The sequence below is a fragment of the Enhydra lutris genome, unplaced genomic scaffold (assembly GCF_002288905.1).
Source record: "Enhydra lutris kenyoni isolate GAN:26980312 unplaced genomic scaffold, ASM228890v2 scaffoldscaffold3, whole genome shotgun sequence".
Lineage (NCBI taxonomy): Eukaryota > Metazoa > Chordata > Mammalia > Carnivora > Mustelidae > Enhydra > Enhydra lutris.
Window position 1 is genome coordinate 56,570,715 of NW_019154087.1, and position 23,483 is coordinate 56,594,197.

Genomic DNA, 23,483 nt, shown 5'->3' on the forward strand with positions numbered 1-23,483 from the left:
GCTTTCCACTGACCAAGTGTACTACTCGGTCCAGGCTTTGGGCCTCTTCTAAGATTGGGTTTCTTTATCAAACAAATTAGAAGGTTTGATATGATTTGATCCCAAGGCATCCAGCTCATAGGCTCCAGCTGTTTGAGTGGTTCTGATTGTGGGTTATGGTTCATCTGAAATTAGGAGCACTTTTTATTTTGTTTCATTTTTGTTGGCTCTCTAATAGACAAAGTAATCTAGAAAGTTGGTGTGCCCCAGGCTGCTTTCCTGTTTTCATCATGAGTAACTAATTCATGATCACCATGGGTCATGTTAGTAAGCCTAGGCCAATTATTCATTGTTTTTGATGCTGTATGTAATTAATAATTAATGAGCAATTGAAATTTAGTCCTGGTAAAATTATATCATAAAACTGAGGCATTTTTAAAGGATTTGCTGACAGAAAGATATTATGCATAAATTTATTTTATACATTTGACTAACACTTAAGGTATACTTAATGGTGTTGTTTGCCAAGCATAGGGACCACTTGACTCATCATTAATTAATGAATCAATTAAAATCAATTGATTTTAATGAATTAAAAATTATATGTGAATTTTGAGCTACATGGCTTACAATTGAAATACCTTTTCTGTCCCTGGCATGCATATTCCACAGTTTTATGAATTTCATTCTCCTGATAAGGTTGCTCTGGGCTTGGTAGTGATGAAGTTGAAGGTAAGGAAGCAAAATAAAAATTTTAAAAGACTGCTGTAGCTACTTTTTTAGATGGATGTATATATAAGCGAGGGCATCTATGTGTATGTTACTTAGTATGAATCAATTACTGATTTTTTTCACTTAAGAATGTATCTTAGAAACTGTCCCATTCATATAGTTTCCTCATTGTTTTGAATGACTGCAGAGCATTCCATTGAGTGGAAGGGATATAAGAGCTTAATCCATCTCCTTGCAATGGACAGTTAGGCTTTTTCCTAACTTCTGCTGTTACCCTCAGTAGTGCTCTAATGAATGTCTTTTGTGTGTGAGATTTTGTGCATTTGTTAGTGTATCTGTGGGTCAGATTGCTGGGTCGGAGGTTATGTGCATTTGTAATTTTGATTAAAATGGGCCAATTGGTTTTCAAGAACGTTGAGCCAGTCAGTATACACTCCTAGCAAAAGTGCATGAGTGAGTCCATTTCTGCTCAACCGCTTTTCTCCGCCATGGCTTCTGTTTTTCTATATTACCACCAGTTTGAATGTTACTTTCTCACACTGTATTGCCTCTGGGAAAATGTTGATTAGATGGGTGATTGTTAGTATTTGTACAAATTTCACAGGGATTAAATCTTACACTGAAGACCACTTTCTTAACTGTATGTGTTTGCTGAATTAAATGGCAGCACTGTTAAGCATATTGGAATGTACTTTATATTGCTTCAGAGCACAATTATACCAGAGTAGAAAAATCTCCAATTTGCAAATTATCAACAGCTAAAGGTTTCCATGGAGATCATTTTTATAACGTAATGAAACACACTATTCATACTGTATGAAAGGTTTGGCTATAAACAGCATTATTTGCATTTTGTTTTTCTTAAATTCAGAAGGAAAAGGCCGCTAGATACTGTTTCTGTATTTTTATAGAAAACTAATATTAGTTGGTGAAGTTCCACTAAAAACACATGAAATTATTCTCTCCGTCCTTTATTCTGGCCATTTGATTGTGTACATGTGGGTTAACTACACATGCAGCCTCTAGATTGGAAGGTAGAACTTCTGTGGTTCCTTTAAACAAGTAGACTAGTTTGTGTTACAGAACGACATGAATACCCTCTTTCTTTTCCACATTAAGGATTATTACATAGATAGAGAAAACTACTATCCCAAACTACTGTTTCTTTTCTCATTTTCTCCTTGGGCTATAGCTTGGCATATATGAGAGTCAATTCCTGAATGAACTTAGGTTTTATTTATTTTTTATGCTAATGTGATCTTTTCTAAAATTGACCATTGTTCTAATAGTTGAGGTTTATTTTTTTCTTTTGGCTTTTATAAAAGAGCAGCAGATGTTCAAGAACTTTTTTTAATGAAGGTTTCCTCTTTAATTTGACTTTCAAATGTGGTACTTAACATAGCTTCATACCAATTCACTTAACAAGAAAAAAATGTTTCCATTATTGACCTATTTGTAAAGCAGTTGTGGTGTTGGATATAGTTTATAGTGAAGATACTGGTTAAATCTCATAGAAAAACTCATAATTAATATAAAATCTCTTGGAGTTATTCAAATACAAATACAAATTAAAAAGTTAATATTAGGCAATTACCTTTTGTGTTTTCCTTTTTAGTACATATATTACATTTTAGAGAAACCATCTGGTTATACTGAGACTATTGAATTTAAATTTGTTCTTTCCCTTAAGGAAAGCAGTTTGTTGTGTTATTCAGACAGTGGAAGAGCAAAATGAGGCTTTGTTGTGGTATGTATTATTTTGGGTTCATGCCTTCCCCACAAATCACTGAAGGTCATGATGCTTGAATTGAAGGGGCAAAAAAAAACCCATTTTTTACTGAACCATAGCACCCCCTAGCATCCTAATAGTTTTTGTTTTGAAAATTCAAAGGTACATTTTGTTTATGCTTATAAAAAAGAACCATTAATCTAATACCTAATACCTCTTATATTTTTATGACCAGGAAGGGATCTTTGAAAGATTCTATAGAAATTATGGAGAATGTGGGTCGTTCCCCTTTTTGCAAATAATTGTTCCATTACTTTCCATGGAGTGTTCCCTGTGTCCATGGAGTATTCGGGTCAGGATGCAGATCATAAGTTTTCGCTGCATGTGTTGTGATCTGTATAGGAGTGGTAAATAGTAAGTGTTCCTCGGTCCACCTGCCTAACCGGACTGACTTACATGTTGCAGGTACTTCTCCCAGCAGCTGGTCTGTTACAGTTACAGGATGTGAAGAAGACCTGCTGTGAATTTTTGGAGTCTCAGCTTCACCCTGTCAACTGCTTAGGAATTCGAGCTTTTGCTGATATGCATGCATGCACAGACCTCCTGAACAAAGCCAACACCTATGCAGGCAAGTGGAATAGACCTCGGCTGAGTTTGAGATGGTGGAATCTGGAGCTCTTGAGTTCTGATATGAATCTGTAGTGATTTCTGGAAAGTTGTGTCATGTTTCTGGATCTGGACTTTATAAAAATACATGTAAAATCTTATAATGTATCACTGCATAATTGAAGTATGTTTATAAAATTCTGAACTTAAAAAAAACCTCTATAAATTGGTATTGGGCCTAAAGAATAGAATAGCTAGTTTTATGCAAGTATTGAATCCCTGTCTTTTTTGAGAAAATATTTGCATATGAAATTAAGTCATTTAATCTCTGTGGCTTTGTACACCCTTTTCTTAAACCCAAGGGAACAATTTTCTGGCTTAAAAATTTTCAAGGTGTTGAAGTCTAGTTGCCTTTGGGCGGAGTGGAAAAATAGATCTGAAATATAGGCATCTTTCTCCTTAGACACTAGTTCCCAGAATCTCCTGTTGGCATCCTCCTTCTGTGGCAGAGGCAGCCCATTGCTGTTGTCAAGGAAGCCATCACTTTGGTTACTATATAGGACCCTCTGATCCTGATCCCCATCTCTCCAGTTTAGAGGGAGAGTTTCTTGTTATTGTTTTGGATATAGCTCAAGTACACAAAAGTAACTTATAATTTATTTTGCTCTGAATTTGTAAGCATGTAAAAAATACATATTAAAGGTGATTGTTAGGAACTTTCTAATTTTTTTAAACATCTTTGGGAAGGTAAGTCTGGTGGAAGTTATAACCCACCATCTCTGTCCTATAGTTGTAAGATCCAGTAAGAACCGTTACTATAGAAACTTCCATGACCACTGCCCCTTAATATGCTTTAGAATCCCAACTTCCTCCAGCCTTCAAATGCAAGAGCCACTTGTCTAAACTCTGCTCCACAGTGCTTACTCATCAGGACACTGTAGAGCACTGACCCGGATAAGGAGGGGTGTGTGTGTGTGTGTGTGTGTGTGTGGTGTGTGTGTGTGTGTGTGTTTACATATGTATGCACCAAGCACTGAAGAGAAGTATGCTATCATCCCTATTATATTTATCAAAGAAATAATGGTAAGTGGTTAGCTGGAGGAAAAACCTGCAGTGCTGCAGTGAAACATAATATGACCAGTAAATTTGAATTTTATAGATTTCTTTGGGGTGGCCTGATTGGTCTGAATACCCTTTATAAGATTCTTTCAGTGGGAAAAACATGATCTGAATTTCAGAAAGCTAATTTACAGATGAACTTTTAGCACACAGCCCTTCTGTAAGTTGGGGAATGCCTATATATGTAATGATATTCATGTAATCCTTCTGAGTGGGATGAGACATTTTAAGAAAAACCAAAGACAAATTTGGATTTGCTGATGTATTCCAGTGTTCTTTAGCTCTTCTTCAGCTAAATAGAAAATTTTCCTTCTAAATCTGTAAGATCCATTAACTCTAGACATAATGTGCCTGTTATGAGTGATTTATATTGGGAGAGTGAAGGAGGCTTGTATATTTTTTGATGATTTTTTTTCCTGCATGAACATATCTTTCTTGGGCAGCTAGTTGTCTCATATGACTTGATACACATTACTGACTTTTCAGAGTTAGGGAGAGGGACTGGGGACAGAATGAATAAAAGCAGGACTCATGCAAAAGATGTCCACACATAATTCACATGATGTACTGGAACTCTTAGTTCTGCTCCTGTCAGAACCAACTCATGCTCTGTGTGTTTAGGAGATTTTTATTAGATTTAATTATTTCTTTATCTTATTTAAAATCTTAAATTTAGTGTGGTATACTATAAAATATGAACAGTTATCCACCATAATTTGAACACCTCTGTGTCTTCGTTTGTAGAGTCTTTCTTCATAATTAAGCAGAGAATTTTTTGTGGACAGTTTATTCTCATTTTCAGCAAAATTATAAAGAAAAATTCTTAATTTTTAAAAAAGATTTTAAAAATTTATTTTAAAGAGAGAAGTCTCAGGGAGGGTGAGAAACCAGTGGGCAGGGTAGAAAGTGTGAGCAGGGATGGTGTAAATCCTTCCTGCTTCTCCTGTTGCACTCCCGTGGCTGTGGCAGTGTGATGCTGGCAGTCACAGCCCGTCACGCTGGCCCACGTGCTTTACTGGGGCCTGTGGCGACATGTTTTTCAAATTGTAGACAGCTGAGGGCGACTAGACCAGCCAGGTTAAATGATCTGCATACTGAGGCATGGTGTTCTGGACTGTAATCAGCCTTTGTTATGCTCTTGAATTATTTTCTTAGCTAAAAAGCTAGGTGAAATAGGTGAAATTATTTTTGCTTCATGCCTAAAAAAGAAAATTTTCACACCTAATTCCAGGTTGTACAGCCTCGTTTGGATAATGCTGACTTGTGGATGCTTTTAGTTCCCATGTGTTTTGAGTGGTGTTCATATTTTAAGAGTTTCCCAAATCACGAATACCTTTGTTTTTAACATTTTCTCCAGGACAAAAATATGGAGGAGATAAAAAGTGAACTTACTGGTTTCAATGCATTTTAATAGTCCCAGACTGTTTTGAAAGTTAGATTTTAATCTTAACTTGAAATATGAATTTTATTTAGCATTCTGTGTTGACAAACAAAAGTTGCCAGTTGTGGAATTGTAAGAATTTCAAACAAATTTAAGGGAAACAACAGTTTTATGTTTTTAATCGTTCCTTCATCTCGCCACTCCTGACATTAAAAGTTTGAGAAGCTGCTTACTCTCAGTTCTTAGTGATCTTTGGGGGAGATTTGCAGTATCATTTTCAAGCCAGTGTTCTGGCTCAAGTTCTAGGATTGGTGAACACTCAGTATTCCCCAGTGCCAGGAAAACCTGCAGTCTTCTCCAGTCCCTAACATCCTTTCAGTTTTCTTTCTTGTCCTCCTCTTGCTATTAACCCTGTTGTCTGTTTACATCCTGGCCTGAATTGCCGCCCTTTTAGCCTTTCTACCATGCTTGCACAATGACACTTTTTTATATGCCCAGCTGTTTTCATGTGTGTCGCCTCTCCCTTTGTCTTAAATGAAACTTTGTTTTCCCTCCAAACCTGAGTGTTGGGGGCAGACTTCTTTAGGGAACACTCCTCCCTGCCGACTCTGGGAAGGTGGGTGAAGGGGTACGACTTCAGACTGTTGTTCTGTCCCTGTCACCATCCTCCATTCTGCCCTGGAGGCCTGCAGCATTCTCTCTGCAGCCTGTTTTCTCTCCAGACCTCCACGTCTGCTTCTGTCTTTGACATCTAGATTATCTCCTTCCTCTCTACTTTCTCTCTTTTGCCATCAGCAATCTCGGGATCTTTCCTGTTGGCTTCCTTGAGATTCCCTGTTCGTGGTTACTTGTGGCCACCATCTTTCCTCCATAAACAGACGTGCCACCTAAGACCTTGATTCCAGGGCATGTTGAACCTTGTTTGGACACCTTGTTGATATTTGAAACAGCTTTGTGCTGACTCTATTCCTGCCTCCTCATGTATTTCTTCATAAATCTGCTCTCTCATTCCACTTACCCTGCAATCTCTTGGCCCTTTGGTCTCAATGGCCAGTCATTTCAAAGCTATGCTTTATGTGTCTACCTTTACCCAGGCTGCTGTGGGTGATAAAGAGGCTCAGGGCAATTTAACCCCTGCTTACAGGGCCAATAATATTCCACTTACATCCAGGTTCAGTGTCTAGATTATGCCTTATTCTCTGTAAAAGTAGGTCCCATAACATTTTATTTATTTATTTATTTTTGCAATCAGTTTGCTTCAATCATTTGCCCACCATTCTGTAATTTAGGCTAGGAGTCACTGCGTGGGGTAAACATCTGTCAAAAAAAGCCCATGATTTTGAAAGCTGCCCTTTTGAAAGAAACTTGTATTGAGAGAGTGGTTTTTATAGTAGCATTACTAGCCTTGACTGTGTGATATGCATACTAAAGACTAAGGTGCTGATTATCCAAGTGTCTTTGCAGTGTTAATTTACCAATACAGAAGATTTTCCCTTTGGAGAACCATGAAAGCATTTGATGTACGAATTCATGCCGACTTAATTGATGCTTCTTACAAGAATTAATCATTTTTATGTTTTTACATTCATAATGGTCCTCATTTGTGTCCTAGTAAGCGACATGCAATCTCTCTGCTCTGCTTTGGGTTGATAGTTTTTCTCATTCAGATGAGTAAGCTGTTTCTAGGTTTCACCAAAGCTGTCTGTGTTAATGGAGCTGCTGGAGATATAAATGTAATTTTTTTTTTCTTAGAGGCTAATAGTATTCAGAATGAAAGAATCACAGAGTATTAGCACTTGTAGGGAACTTAGCAGTTATCTCATCTAACATTTATTTTATTAATTAGGATAATGAAGACCGGGGGGATTTTTATTTTCCCAAAAACACTTTATCTCTCAGGGATAAGCTGTTTTTGGGTCTAAAATATGTTATTATCCATGCACTTACACTCATTTCTCAGATGGAATTCTGCATTAGGTGGAATATAGAGGAATTACAGGAATTCTTCTTGGCACTTAATTCTGATCAAAAAGGTTGGGAAATCAAACATAAAGGATGCTTTGTAGCTTATCACAGGGTGTATAACTGAACAAACAAAACTTTGGACTTTTATTTTGTATTTCATTGGACTTAATTTAGGATGAGGGACCAGAGCTAATGAGCCCCAACAGACCTTGTGTGACAAATCCCAAGGCTTGTCTTTCATTTCTCTATAATCTTATTTTAGTTTCAGCAAGGAAGCAAACAGGAAAGTTCAACTATCCTAGAGAGTGAAGAGAATCATATATAAGGAAGAATGTATATGTATATCACATATACAATAAATGTGTTTAATATGTATTGCACATTCATGAGTTAGTATGTACTACTGGAAGTTATGCCCTCCTGCAGTTGTGGGATTTGTCTAGAGAAAAGGAACTGATTATTGAATGTCAGCTTAACTAGGCTGGCTTTACTCAGCAGCAGTGGTAAAACTAGTAAGGGTAGGTTACTAAAGTCACAGTGAAAGCTCTGTGCTGTAAACAGTAATTTGTCAACATGTGAGTAAAAGGATTGGAGACAATAGTTGAGGTTGGTAAGGGAGAACCATGGTAATGAAGATAGGAGGTGACTGAAGCCAGTCTGGGGATATAGGAACTAACCAAACTCTGACATGATCTGCTCTTTAGGATTACATTTTAAGTATTTTGTGGGTACATTTTAGTGCGTGCAATAGCTGTTAATTTGGGTACCTAGCTGAGGTGCAGTAAGCTGAGTAAGAATTCATTCAGTGAAAAGGAAGAATTTCTTATCTTGGCTTTGTGACAGGTATTAAGCTTATATTGGTCAAACCAATCCAAAGATGTTAGCATTTTAGCTGATAGTGTATTGAATAACAGTTCTGTAACTGTGTCTAGAAAGATGTAAGGTGATTATCTCATTCTCTTCTTCCAGGGTCAGACCATATCTATGAAACTGAGTTCATTTTCAGGTTATGTGTTTTGAGAGAGACTGACAAATGGAAGCCCTGAATTTGGAGCCAGCATGATGGTGAAGATCCCAAGCAGTATTATGCAAGAAATGCTCAAAAGAGTTAGGAGTTTGTAGACCATGGAAATAAAATTTAGAAGAATATTATGCTCTATAAAAGTTTGAAGGAATTTCAGGAGTGAGAGACATTAATCGTGTCTTTGGTGGGCAGAGGTAGTGTCAGTGTTAGAAAATAAGATGGAAAAAGATTTTAGTGCAACATAAAGCCTAACTGCCACTTATAGTAAGTGTTTAAGAATGGTGTGACTACCTTGCTGTCTGTTGATGTGTGCCACATGTGTAACAGATATCCATCAAATATAAGCATTTTAGAGGTTACTCTGACAAAAGTTGTGTCAGGGACCTTTCAGATTTCTTATACCACTAAATTTTATGATTTCCCATGGCATTAGAAGAAAAGATTCAACAGGATTTGTGAAAGAATTTATTTTAGGGTTTAAAGAGAGGGAGGGATGTAGGAGGGGGGGAAAAGGGAAGTTCTTTAATGGATACAGAGTTTCATATTTGCAAGATGAAAAAGTTTTGCCTATCTGTTTCACAACAATGTGAGTATACTTAAAACTACTGAACTGTATACTTAAAAATGGTCAAGATGGTAAATTTTATATTCTTTGTCACACCACGATAAAAAAGGAAAGAAAAAGGAATGAGGAATTGAGGTTTCATTTAGCCTTGGAATCAGTGCAGATAGTAGAGCCATTAAGACACAAAAGGAGGGATGCCTGGGTGGCTCAGTTGTTCAGCCACAACCCCGATATCAAGAGTCACAGGCTTGGGAGGCCTGGGTTGCTCAGTGGGTTAAGCGTCTGCCTTTGGCTCTGGTCATGATTGTAGAGTCCTGGGATTGAGCCCCGCATCAGGCTTCCTGCTTAGCAGGAAGCCTGCTTCTCCCTCTTCCACTCCCCCTGCTTGTGTTTCCTCTCTCTCTGTGTCTCTCTCTGTCAAATAAATAAATAAAGTCTTAAAAAAAAAAAGACACAAAAGGAGTACAGGAGGGCACTCTAGGTATCTAGAGGAAGGTACTGACACTCTTTGAGGTGTAGGTGGGTCTTAGTCTTGATTGCTTGAGGGAGAATGAGAGTGAAGTGCACTATCAATTTTAAGAAGTTCTCTGACTGGGCAAGTATATTAGCAATAGGCAAAGGTAGCAGGCCAGTGGAGGTCCTTGATTTATTTTGAGAGATAATCAGACTCAGCCAGAGAATCTTTGCCAAGCATCCAACCAAGGTGGGGAAAACTGGGCAGTGAAGAAAAATTTAGATAGTAGAGCCAAGGTAAGTGGCCTAAAGTGGTGAATAATGTGAAGGTTTTAGAGGACTGCTTGTATGGATTACTGGGTGTGTGGTTGGGGATAAATCTGTTTGGAAGAGTCATGGTGATGATTCAGATCACATAGAGACTAACAGGTGGAAATTCAAATATTGAGGTTTGGAGAGAGGTTGAATCTGGGAGCAACCATACTGGGGTGCTAGTTAAAGATACTGGGGACACACAAATGTAGATGAGATGGTAAAGGGAGGGTAAGCAGAAAATGAAAAAAGGGCTCAGGGCAGACAGGACAAATAAGCACATGCAGCAGACTCAAATGTTTAGGGAGCTGAAGGAGACAAACTGAGTGATTAGAAAGATTAGACAGACACCTGGCTGGCTCAGTGGGTAGAGCATGTGACTCTTTTTTTTTTTTTTAAGATTTTATTTATTTATCAGAGAGAGAGAGAGAGCACACGCGAGCAAGGTTGCACAAGCAAGGGGAGCGTTAGGCAGAGGGAGAAGCAGACTCCCCGCCGAGCAAGGGGCCTGATGCAGAGCTCTGATCTCAGCACCCTGGGATCATGACCTGAGCCAAAGGCAAACTCTTAACCCACTGAGCCACACAGGCCTCCCAAGCATGTGACTCTTGATCTCGGGATTGTCGATTTGAGACCCACGTTGGGTGTAGAGATTACTTAAAAAAATAAAAACTTTTTTAAAAAGTTTAGAAAAAAGTATTATAGAATCCGAATTGGGAGAGAGTATCCTTAGGGTTAAACACTGTATGGGGGTTGAGAAGTTTTAATCTCAAGAAAAGGACTTCCAAAGAACAAATTCAGGATGGAAGGGTGAGCCAGAGGCTATGCTACAACAGGTTAAGATGTGAGTGCACAGTGCACCAAAATGCAGAGGCTTCTGTATTAAGATCTGCCCTAAAGAAGTTTTGTATGAATATCAGCAATGTAGGGCAGTGGCCCAAGATGGGGAGGGTAACCATTTTTTTTTTTCTTACTTAGGACAGCATTTGTCCACTGAAGTCAGGACAATAAAATGTGTTGATTATCTATAGCAAAACTTTTTTTTCCCACTGGGGAAGGAAACTGTTTGGGTCTAGTTTGGAAATACTTTGTTATTTTTTCTTTTATAAAAATCTTAACCACTAGGACGTTGTTCATTTTTGCCCCACCACCCCCAACAACAAGTATTCTGTATCCATCCATGTACAAAATGCCTTTGTGGGACCTGTGGGATCCAGCATCATACATCATCCAGTGGGAGTCTTGCCCACTTGTGCATTGCATAATAGGCAGACAGACTCCTGTCTTGGCTGTGGACTCTGAAGTGACCCATGAACCCATTCTAGCCCTTATGACTGAAGTCAAAGAGCCACTGGAGAACATTGACCTAGATGGTAACCTGTGGTCAAGAGAGTCTTTGAAGAGGTCCAGGTTTCCAGAGGAGATCCAGCACTTATCAGAGGGATAAAAAAGTTTGGATACATTAGAGTGGGTCAGAACAGTTTGTCTTTACACACATCACACCTTCCCTAAGGTGCTACAGCATTCCCTTTCACAAGAGAGAACTTCCTCAGGATGCAATTCTTTTAGTGCAGAAAAGGGAGAGTGTATGAGTGAGTGCCCAGCATTCCCATTCACAAGAGAGAACTTCCTCAGGATGCAATTCTTTTAGTGCAGAAAAGGGAGAGTGTATGAGTGAGTGCCCAGGGACAAGTTCTACTAACTGTGCGGTGGACTCCCATCAAAAAGCCTTCCCACTAGCTGCTAGGAAAGCCCCCCATCTCAGATCCTCTCAACAGACCCATGGCCAGCCCATCCCCTGTGTGCTGTGCCCCCTACCTCCACTGTGTGGCCAGTTTCCTGTTTGTGCTTTTGTAGAAAGCATCAAGAGTGGGCTTTGGAAGGTGACAAATAAGCACATGCATCCAAATCTGTGGGTGAGGGAGAGACCACAAACTTCAGCTGTAGCGCCACCTTTAAGAAAACAAGAGGCTGTGAGCACTCAGCTTGGTGTGTTGCAGGATAAAAACAAGCATACAAGCTTAAGATTTCTTCCACAAAAGAGAATAAGAAGCTTAGAGGAGATGTATCCATGGAAGGTCCAAGAAATCCTCAGAATCTCCAGCAGGTATAAAGGCAGATATCAGTCCCCTAAAGACAGTAAAGACTGGAGGAGGTGACTGCTACTTCAGATGCAGAGACAGCAGCACATAACTCCAAGAAACATTAAAAAATCATGGTAATATGACACCACCGAAAGGTCACAGTAATCTTCCCATAACTAAGCCCCAAAACATCCAAGATCTGTTATTTTCCTGATAAAGAATTCAAAATAATTGTTTTAAGAAAACTCAGCTTCAAGAAAACACCAATAATTCAGTGATTTCAGGAAAACAATACAGGAATAAAATAAGTTTAACAAAGAGAAATCATTAAACAAATTTTGGAGCTGAAGGATTCAGTGAATGAAATGAAAAATGCAGTGGAAAAGATCAACAGACTTGATCAAGCAGAAGAAAGAATCAGGAAGTTTAAAACTATCCAGTCAGGAGAATAAGGAAAAAAAGAATGAAAAGGAATGAAGAAAAGCTGCATAATCTATGAAATTCCATCAGAAGGACCAACTGGTGAATCATTAGAGTTCTAGAAGAAGAAAGGGAGAAGAGGACAGAAAGTTTATTTAAAGAAATAAGGGCTAGGGTGCCTTGGTGGCTCAGAGTGCTAAGCACCTGTCTTTGGCACAAATCATGATCTCAAGGTCCTGGGATTGAACCCTGCATTGGGCTCCCTGCTCAGCGGAGAGTGTGCTTCCCCCTCTCCCTTGGCCCGTCCCGCTGCTTGTGCTCTCTCTGTCTCTCTCAAATAAATAAATAAAATCTTAAAAAAAAAAAAAGACAGGAAGAAGGGCTATCTGGGTGAAGATTTGGATATCTAAGTTCATGAAGCTTTTATAGGTCACCAAACAAAATCAACTTAAAGACATTTTCTCTAAGATGCATTATAACAAAATAGTCAAAAATCAAAGAGATAATCTTTTTGTGTGTGTGTTAGTCACCATACTGTACATCATTAGTTTTCGATGTAGGGAGTTTTCTTCTTCCTTCTCCCTCTCCTTTTGCCCCTCCCCTGCTCATATGCTCTTTCTCTCTCAAATAGATAGAATAGAATAGAATAATACTGTAATATGGTGCTGTGTTAACTCTAGCATAAGATTAAATGACAAAAGTATCAAAAATAACTATAGCTATCGCTTCTCGGCCTTTTGGCTAAGATCAAGTGTAAAAATAACTATAGCTACAATAACTTGTTAGTGAATGCACAATGTAAAAAGATAATTTTTTAAAAAATTTAATTTTTTTATTAACATATAATGTATTAACCTCCCTGGTGGTCTAGTGGTTAGGATTCGGCGCTCTCTCTAACATATAATGTATTATTTGCCTCAGGGGTACAGGTCTGTGAATCGTCAGGCTTACACACTTCACAGCACTCACCATAGCACATACCCTCCCCAATGTCCATAACTCAACCACTCTCTCCATACCCTCCTCCCCCTGGCAACCCTCATTTTGTTTTGTGAGATTAAGAGTCTAAAAAGAGGTAATTTTTGACATCAAAAACCATAAACTGTGGAAGGGAGTAAAAGGGTAGAGTTTTGGTATGAGATCAAAGTTAAATTTTTATTAATATAAAATAGACAGTTATATCTGTTATAAGTTTTATATGAATCTCATGGTAACCACAAAACAAAACTTTATAGTATATATACAAAAGATAAAGAGAACGTAATAAAGCATACAACTATGGAACGTTACCAATTCACAAAGGAAGGAAGCAAGAGAGGGAGAAAGGAACAAAGGAAATACAAAACAGCCAGAACACAATAAGATGGAATTAGTAAGGTCTAATTAATAAATACTCTAAATGTAAGTGGATTGAATTCTCCAATTGAAAGGCATACAGTGGTGAGATGGATTAAAAAAACAAGACCCTATTATATGGTGTCTACCAGAGACTCACTTAGCTTTAAGGACTGAGTGAAGGGTTGGAAAAAGATCGTCCATGCAAGGGGAAATCAGAAAAGAGCAAATGTAGGTATATTGATATCATATAAAATAGATGTTGAGCCAAAAACAGTAAGTAGAAACAGAGAAGGTAATTACATAGTGACAAAAAGTTTGATTCATTGAGAAGATGTAATGATTAAAAATAAGTATGACTCGGGGCATCTGGGTGGCTCAGTGGGTTAAGCTTCTGCCTTCTGCTCAGGTCATGATCTCAGGGTCCTGAGATCGAGCCCTGCATGGGGCTCTCTGCTCAGCAGGGAGCCTGCTTCCCCCTCTCTCTCTGCCTGCCTCTCTGCCTACTTGTGATCTCTTTGTCAAATAAATACATAAAGTATAAAAAAAAATAAGTATGACCCAACATTGGAGCATCTAAGTATATTAAGAAAGACTAACAGACCAGGAAGGAGAAATAGACAACAATAAAATAATAGTAGGAGGCTTCAAAATCCACTTTCAACAATGGATAGATCATTTAGACAGAATATCAACAAGAAAACATTGGACTTGAACCATAGTTTAGACCAAACAGACCTAACAGACATGTAGAACATTCCATCCAACAACAGCAGAATACACCTTCTTCTCAAGCACATACAGAATGTTCTCCAGGATAGATCATGTGATAAGTCACAAAACAAGTCTTAGCAAATTTAAGATTAAAATCAAACTGGCTATCTTTTCTGAGCACAGTGGTACGAAGCTAGAAATCAGTAACAAAAGAAAACTAGAAAATTCACAAATGTGAGGAAATTAAACAACATACTCTTGAACTGCCAGTGGGTCAAGGAAGAAAAAGGGAAATAAATATCTTGAAGCAAACAGAAACACACCACACCAAAATCTATGGGATGCTTCAAAAGTAATTCTAAGAGGAAAGTTTACAGTGATAAAGGCCTATTAAAAAAGATCCAAAATAAGCAACCTAATTTTACACCTCATGTCACTAGAAAAAGAACGAACTAAACCCAATGTTAGAAGAAGAAAGAAAATGACAAAAGACAGAGTAGAAATAAATGAATTGAGACCAGAAAAACAATAGAAAAGGTCAATAAAACTAATCCGGGTTTTTTTTGCAGAGGTAAAATTGAGAAACCTTTTAGCAAGACTAAAAAAACGGAGACTCAAATAAATAAAATCAGGAGTGAAAAAGACATTACAGCTTATACACAGAAACACAAAGGATCATGAGACTAGTAAGAACACTTATATGCTAATATAATGAGAAGAAGTGGATAAATTTCTAGAAACATGCAGTCTACCAACACTGACTCATGAAGAATTAGAATAATCTGACCAGACCAATAGCAAGTAAGGAGACTGAATCAGTAATCCAAAAGTTCCCCAAAAGAAAGATCCAGGACCATATGGCTTCACGGATGAATTCCGTCAAACATTTAAAGAATTAACACTAATCCTCCAACTCCTTCAAAACACAGAAGAGGAGGGAATACTCTCAAACTCATTTTGCAAGGCCAGGGTTAAAACTAATACCAAAGCCAGATAAGGACATTGCAAGAAAAGGAAATTACAGTCCAATATCAATGATGAATGTAAGTGCAGTAATTCTTACCCACATATTAGCAAAGTGGATTCAGCAGTACATAGAAAATCGAGTGGGATTTATCGATAGGATTCAAGGATAGTTCAACATCTGCAAACAGTAAATTTGGTACAGCACAGGAATAGAATAAACGGTAAATATTATGTGATCATCTCAGATGCTGAGATAGCATTTGACAAAATATGGCATTCTTCCATGAGACAAACTCTCAACAAATTAGGTATACAAGGAACATACATTAATGTATTAAACTTTAATATAGTAGAGGTCATATATGGCATACCCATAGTTAAAACTTCATACTCAACTGTGAGAAAACTGGAAAGGTTTCTTTAAGATCAGGTACAAGACAAGGATGCCCACTCTCAAAACTCCTGTTGAGCATATTACTGGAAATCCTAGCTGAGCAATCAGGCAAGAGAAAGAAATAAAAGACATTCAGTTGGAAAGGGAGAAGTAAAATTGTCTTCACAGATGATATGACTTCATATATATAGAAAATCCCAAGATTTCACCAAAAAAAACCTTAGAATGAATCAACAAATTCAGTAAACTTACAGGATACAAAATTAACATGCAAATAAATCTGAGTTACTGTGCACTAACAAATATCTGAAAAACAAAACAATCTCATTTGTAATAGCATCAGAACCAGTAACATACCTAGGGATAAATTTAAACAAGAAGGTAAACAGTCTATACATTGAAAACTACAAGACTTTGATGAAAGAAACTGAAAAAAGATAAATAAATGGAACAATATCCTGTGTTCATGAATAAGAAGAATTAATATTGTTAAAATGTCCATACCCCCAAGTCCATCTGTAGATCCAGTGTAATCCCTATTAAAATTCCAATGGTATTGTTCAACAAGTAGAAAAAAAAATACTAAAAATTTTGTGGAATCATGAAAGACCCCGAATAGCCAAAGCAATCCTAAGAAAGAAGAATAAAAATGAAGGCATTGCACTTTCTGATTTCAAACTATATTACAAAACTATAATAACCAAAAGAGGGTGGAACTGGCATAAAAATTGACACCATGACCAATGGAACAGAATTGAAAGGCCATAAATAATATGGTCACTTAATCTATGACAAAGGAGACAAGAATATACATTGGGGAAAAGATAGTTTCTTTAAATGGTGCTGGGAAAACTGGATAGTTACATGCAAAAGAGTGAAACTGGACCATTACATTATACCATACACAAAAGTAAACTCATAATGGATTAAAGACCTAAATGTAAGGCCTGCAACTGTTTCTAAGAGAAAACATAAGTAGTATTCTCATTGACATCAGCTTTCATGTTTTTCTGGCTATGTCTCCTTAGGCAAGGGGAAACAAAAGCAAAAGTGAACTACTGGAACTATATCAAACTAAAAACTTTTACACAGTGAGAGAAACCATAAAACAAAAAAAAATGAAAAGGTAATATACTGAATGGCAAAAGATATTGACAGTGTATCCTATAAGGGGTTAGTATCCAACATATATAAAGAACTGATACAGTTCAACGCCAAAAAACAAAACAAAACCAACCAAAAACTCAAATAATTTGATTAAGAAGTGGACAGAGGACCTGAATAGGCATTTTCCAAAGAAGGCATGCAGGCAGCCAACAGACACATGAAAAGATGCTCAATATCGCTAATCAGAGAAATGTAAATCAAAACCATAATGAAATATCGTCTCACACTAGTCACAATGGGTAGTATCAAAAAAGATAAGAAATAAAAGACAAATGTTGGCAAGGGCATGGAGCAAAGTTTTCTTGGATGCACTGTTGGTGAGAAGGTAAGTTGGTGCAGTCACTATGGAAAACAGTATGGAGGTTTCTCAAAAAGTTAGAAATATTGTATGATCTAGTAATTCCACTGCTGGGTATTTACCTAAAAGAAACCAAAACCTCTCATTTGAAAAGGTATATGCATCCTTACATTTACTGTGGCATTATTTATAATAGTCAAGATACGGAGGCAGCCCAAATATCTATCGATAGATAAATGGGTAAAGAACAAGTGGTATATGTGTACAGTGAATGTTAGCCATGGCGAAGAATGAAATCTTGCCATTCACAACAAATGGTTCCTTTTTAAAGTTGTAAAGTCATTGATCATAAGAATAGTTTTCCCCCCATTTGGAGGAGTAGGTATATTTGTGAAATCAAAGGTTTTTTTAAGAATTTAAGAATTCTTAAAAATTTTTAAGAATTTTAAGAATTTCTAGTTTTACCAGTTTCTGGAAGGCGGTTGAGGGTATAAAATAGTATGCTTTGGTCCCCGGATGAAATACCACAGAATTCGGAGCTATCTATATTATAAATCAATTCTGTTTTTTTAATGATGGTCATATGTTCAGACTGACTAGCATTTAAAATTTCTTTGTTTAAAGTTTTCAAATAAAGTTGGTTTCCCTCCTTATTCCAGTATGTTTTGGAGTCCTCTAATGTTTTACATATAATACATTCAAATGTGTGAATGTATAATACCATGTACTTTATCTGATTTATATACTCAAAGTTTTTATGGATTTAAATACTGATAGTCTTATTAGCATGTAAGGAATACGTGTTTAATTCTGAAATACCACCATGTGAAGGGGAAGTGATTCAGCTGAGTATATGATGAGGCAGATTTCCTACCTGTGTCTCTATTTTGTTACTTAAATAGAGAGCACTTCCCCAGGTGAGATTGTTTGGGTTTTGTTAGCTCTTGCCTTGAGGAAATAGTTGTTTTTCTCATTCTTAGGTTAGATTAAGAAAAACTGCTTCCTTTTGAAACAGATTGAAGCTGGATAATGGAATGTTGGTTTTAATGGGTTTTATTTTTAACCTCCAAACAGAGCAGCATTTTGCAGATGTTGTACTTAGTGAAGAATTTCTCAATCTCGGCATTGAACAAGTGTGCAGCTTAATCTCAAGTGACAAACTTACCATTTCCTCAGAGGAGAAGGTAATTAAATTTTTCTTTTCTAGTATATTGTGAAGTAGTACTTTTCCGTTCTTTGTTTCACTTTGTTTTGTAACTTTGTAATCCCGTATGTGTAGTGACAGCCAGTGATCTTTGATGTGGAAGTTATTAGAAACTCCAGTAGTTAACTTGTTGATTGCAGATTACTGTTTCTTCTTCATAGGAGGTTCCCTGAATTGCTAAACATTAGAGTTTTGTCCTTGACCCCCACAGCAAGAACTGGTACACATTAAGCTGTTTGAAACAAGTCTTTTGGGTGCTAAGTTTCTTCCCAAAGCTAGGTGTCTGTAAAAATTGTGATCTAAGTAATTTCACTGTCACATGAGTTGAAAGAAGATACCAGGGATAACAAAGTAATAGCTTGTCCTGGACTGAACATTCTTTGTAATAAAAAAAAAAAAAAAAAAGATTTTATTTGTTTGAGAGAGAGCATGAGAGCAGGGGGGAAGGGCAGAGGGAGATGGAGAAGCAGACTCCTTGCTGAGCAAGGAGCCCGATGCAGGACTTGATCCCAGGACCCTGGGATCATGATCTTAGCCAAAGGCAGATGCTTAGCTGACTAAGCTACCCAGATGCCCTAGACTGAACATTCTTTTTTTTTTTTTTTTTTTTTTTATAATAGCATCATGCTGGTTTTTTGTTTGTTTGTTTGTTTGTTTTAGATTTATTTATTTATTTATTTATTTGAGAGAGAGACAGTGAGAGAGAGCATGAGTGAGAAGGTCAGAGGGAGAAGCAGACTCCCCATGGAGCTGGGAGCCCGATGCGGGACTCGATCCTGGAACTCCGGGATCATGACCTGAGCTGAAGGCAGTCGTCCAACCAACCGAGCCACCTAGGCGTCCCTAGACTGAACATTCTTGATCATACTCTTCCTTTAGACTGGTCTCCTGCTACTCATACCCCACCCCTACCAGTGCTTCCCTTCTCCCTTCGAGAGTGCTGTGCACCTGCTTTGTCTGGCTGTAGCCTCCCTTTCTCCACATTTTGAATTGCCTTTGTCAGCCACCTGAACCTTTTTTTTTTTTTTAAGATTTATTTATTTGAGAGAGGGAGAGAGAGCATGAGCAGGAGGGGCAGAGGGAGAGGGAGAGACGATCTCAAGCAAATTCTGTGCTGATGAAGCCTGACGTGGGGCTTGATCTCACAACCCTGAGATCATGACCTGAAATCTAAGAGTTGGCTGCTTAACTGACTGAGCCACCCAGACGCCCCTGACTTTCTCTTCTACCCTTAGGGTTTTATTCTTTGGGTCGGTGTTATATTCTGTGGGAATCAGGGCACAAAAGCTTGTGAACACACTGAGTTTAGAGAAACGAAACTTTTTTTCCTTTTTGTTCTTTGCATTTAAAGTTATATGAAATTTAGCTTTTATTCTTCAAAGATATCCATCCTGCCTAGCCATAAAAAGACACATTTACTATTATATTTACTATATGAAAAGAATATGCGAAAAGTGCTTGTTACATGTATAATCTTAGCACTTTAGAATTATAAAGAAGAAGAAGACATTACTAGTCATATTAACAGACATTTATTGAGTGCCTACTGAGTACCAGACATTGCCATAGCATCACAGATACGGAAATACTAACAAAATAGAAATCTTTACTCCACAGGCTAGAGGGACATACAGCAGGGTAAATAAATGATTGTGGAATGCTGTAGAGGGTACTCTAGGAGCATTTCATCATTCCTGGTGCGGATGGCAGTTCAGCCTGTCTCACACGTAGGACCCAAGTTCTAAAAAATAAGTATGCATTTGCTGGGGAAGTCCAGATGGGTGGGAATGGGAAGGGCATTCCAGGTAGAGGTAGAATACGTAAATGTAAAGAAGGTGAGAAAGAATAACTTGCATTATGTTGGTTCTATATGGTTAGAGTTTAGAATATGTTTGGCAGAGTGGTACGAGATAAGATGGGAAGATGACATAAAATATCTTCTCGGCCGTATTAAAGAACCTTGACTTCATCCTAGTGATGGAGAATCTTTAAAGGGTTTTAAGCGGTAGGAGAATAAAATCATGATAATACCTACATGATAGAAATGTCATGAAAGCTGTTCTGAATTTCTCCTGCTGCATAACAAGCCACCCCAAAGTGTAGTGACACAAAACAATAACCATTTTATTTTACTCAAAATTCTGTGGGCAGAATTCATTCAGGGCATTTTGGGACAGCTTATCTCTGCTCAGTAGTATCTGGGGCTTCTGCTGGCTTGGCCTGAATGTCTGGAGATACCAGCATGATACCAGATGAGCCATCCTGGAGCTTCAGTCTGTTTGCACGTGGTATCTTATATCTCCAGAATTTCCACAGTGGCTCCTTCATTCACTTCTCTGGCTTCTGGGCTAGAGTTTGGTTGGTATCTCCCTCCACCTCTGTCCTCTTCCCCCAGGCCCCTCCTTGCACTCCCTCTGTGTGGCTAGTTTGGGTTCCTCGTCACGTGGTAATCTCAAGTAATGAGTCTTCTTGCATGACATCTGTCTTCCCCCAAATGAGCATTTCAAGAGACCCGAGTGAAAACTGAAAAGCTTTAGAAATCACTCAGCACTGCTTCTGCTTCTTTCTTTCTTTCTTTCTTTCTTTTTTGTTGTACAGGGCCAACTTAGATTCCCCGTGGCAGGTTTCATAAGGTGTGGATACTCAGAGATGTGGTTTATTAGGGGACTATTTTGGAGGCCAGTTGTCACAGAGGTGGTGTGCTAAATGAACCAAAAGTAGGGTGAGGGTCAGATAGGAGGATGTTGAAGTCATACCAGTGAGCAATAGGATCTGATGTAGGATGGTTGAAACAGGTGGAGGAGAGAGAGCAGAGCTGAGAAATAGTAGATAGAATTGACAAGATTCTTTTTATTTCTAGCACCCAATACCTAGAGGTACTTGGTAGGTACTTGCTGACCAAATGAATTAAAGAGCCATGTTAATTATATTGTAAATCATTTTTAGTTTCTTGCTCTATTTCTGTATCAACAGAAGTTTTTTTGTTTCCAATAATCCACTTACCTATCATCAGGCACTTTCTACAAGCCTTTAAAAATTACTGGGTGATACATTCATCGGCCTGGAGGGAAATTATATATGCAAATATGGGCTTCATATTAGCCTATTAGCTTTCTCATAGGTACATGTTGTTAAGTTGTAATGCCCTTGTTATTTCTTTTTTTAAGAAAATTCAAAAATATTAGATTTTAATACATTCCATTGTGAGAAAAGTTGTGTTCATCTATTCTGCACACCCTTGATTTAGAAGTGTACCATTAACATTTATGTGTAAACCTAAAGAAAAAGCCCCCAAAATAGTTGTTTATAAGGGCATGTGATTTTCATTCCACAGAATCACTTAGCTTTATTATTTTGGGTGCTCTATTCCAAAGAGACTTGAGATTTAAATCTAGGTAAGTAGAACCAAATTCAAATTAGGAAGGTTATCAACAGTGAATTAGATCGTGTATCATCAGATTTATCACAGCAACCATTTAAGTTCAAGAATATTAGATAATGTATTTGGTGAAATTCTTCGTAAATAGCAAATGAAAAATACTTAATATGTAAAAGTACTAAAGATACTTACTCAATTAAAAGTAGAACTACTGTATCATCCATCAATTCCACTTCTGCCTATATCCGAAGGAAATGAAAACAGAATCTTGAAGAGACATCTGCACTCCCATGTGCATTGGTTTATTGCAGCATTATTCACAAGAACCAAAATATAGAAACAACCTAGTATCCATCAGTGGATAAATGGATAAAGAAGATCTCTCTCTCACACACACACACGCGTGCACATGCACACACACAGACACACACTGGAATATTATTCAGTCACGAGAAAGGAAATAACTGCCATTTGTGACAACATGTGTGGACCTTGAGGGCATTTGCTAAGTGAAAGAAGTCAGAAAAAAAGACAAATGCTATATATCACTTATATGTGGAATCTAAATAAACTGAACTCATAGAAACAAAGTGCAGTGGTGGTTATGTGGGGTTGGGGATAGGAGAAATGAGATGTTGGTGAAAGGGTACAAACTTCTGGTTGTAAGATGAGTAGGTTCTCGGGAATGTATAGTATGGTGATTATAGTTAACAAAACTGTATTATATACTTGAAAGTGGCTAAGAGAGTAGATCTTAAATATTCTCACCACAAAAAAGAAGTGGTAATTATGTGACATGATGAAGGTATTAGCTAAGGCTATGATGGTTATCATTTTGCAATGTATAAATATATCAGATGAACATCTTAAACTTACACAGTGTTATCTGTCGATTATACTCAGTGAAGCTGGAAAAAAGTAAAGTAATTACTAAATACCAAATTAAAAGAAAGAAATAGACTGAATAACTTTTTTAGTACAGCACAGGTCAAGATTTTGAAAAATTTGAGCTATGTGTTAAACTTGGATATCTTAGCAGGAACTGAATAAAATGTAGTCTCATCATACTTCATTCACATGCCTTGGTCCATAACTCATTACTTATTTTTCTTTTCCCCGTATTTTCTGCAAGGTATTTGAAGCAGTAATAGCTTGGGTAAACCATGACAAAGATGTAAGGCAAGAATTTATGGCTCGGCTGATGGAACATGTGCGGTTACCTTTGCTTCCTCGGGAATATTTAGTTCAGGTAAAAGCATATGCAAAACACATGAATACACACGGCACTTTGTCACGGGTAGCACTATGTCCCTGGACTGACAGCGTGTAGATGCCTGTTACACAGTGGTAAGACCTGTAGAATACAGATCCACAGGGCACAGGACAGAGGACAGTAAAGGCACCTGCAGTCCTTGGCAGCTGTTCCTCTTTGGCCACTCCCCATTCTTGGAAATTTGCTTCCCCCAATTTTTGATGTGGGCAAGCAAATACTAGAGCTTATCCAGGCAGTATTGATGGTCATTTACACATAAATAAATGCACCTGTGCCTCTGTGTCCCTGCTCTGTATCTTCTTTGCTTTCCTTTTGAGCTTCTTCTGATGGCCCTGCAGAAATGGAATTTTGACATTTGACCCAAATACTATTTAATTCTACATC

At 37.7% G+C, this 23,483-nt stretch overlaps 1 protein-coding gene across 2 annotated transcripts in view; it reads left to right on the forward strand.

Annotated features, from left to right (window-relative positions):
* The window catches only part of LOC111154756 (kelch like family member 2), a 106,291-nt gene that overhangs the window by 56,243 nt on the left and 26,565 nt on the right, over window positions 1-23,483 (forward strand). For both annotated transcript variants that reach the window (XM_022514651.1, XM_022514658.1), the window contains exons 5-7: window positions 2,906-3,068; window positions 18,318-18,427; window positions 22,959-23,075. In XM_022514651.1, coding sequence (XP_022370359.1) covers window positions 2,906-3,068; window positions 18,318-18,427; window positions 22,959-23,075 — 390 coding nt within the window. The remainder of the gene's footprint in view (window positions 1-2,905; window positions 3,069-18,317; window positions 18,428-22,958; window positions 23,076-23,483) is intronic.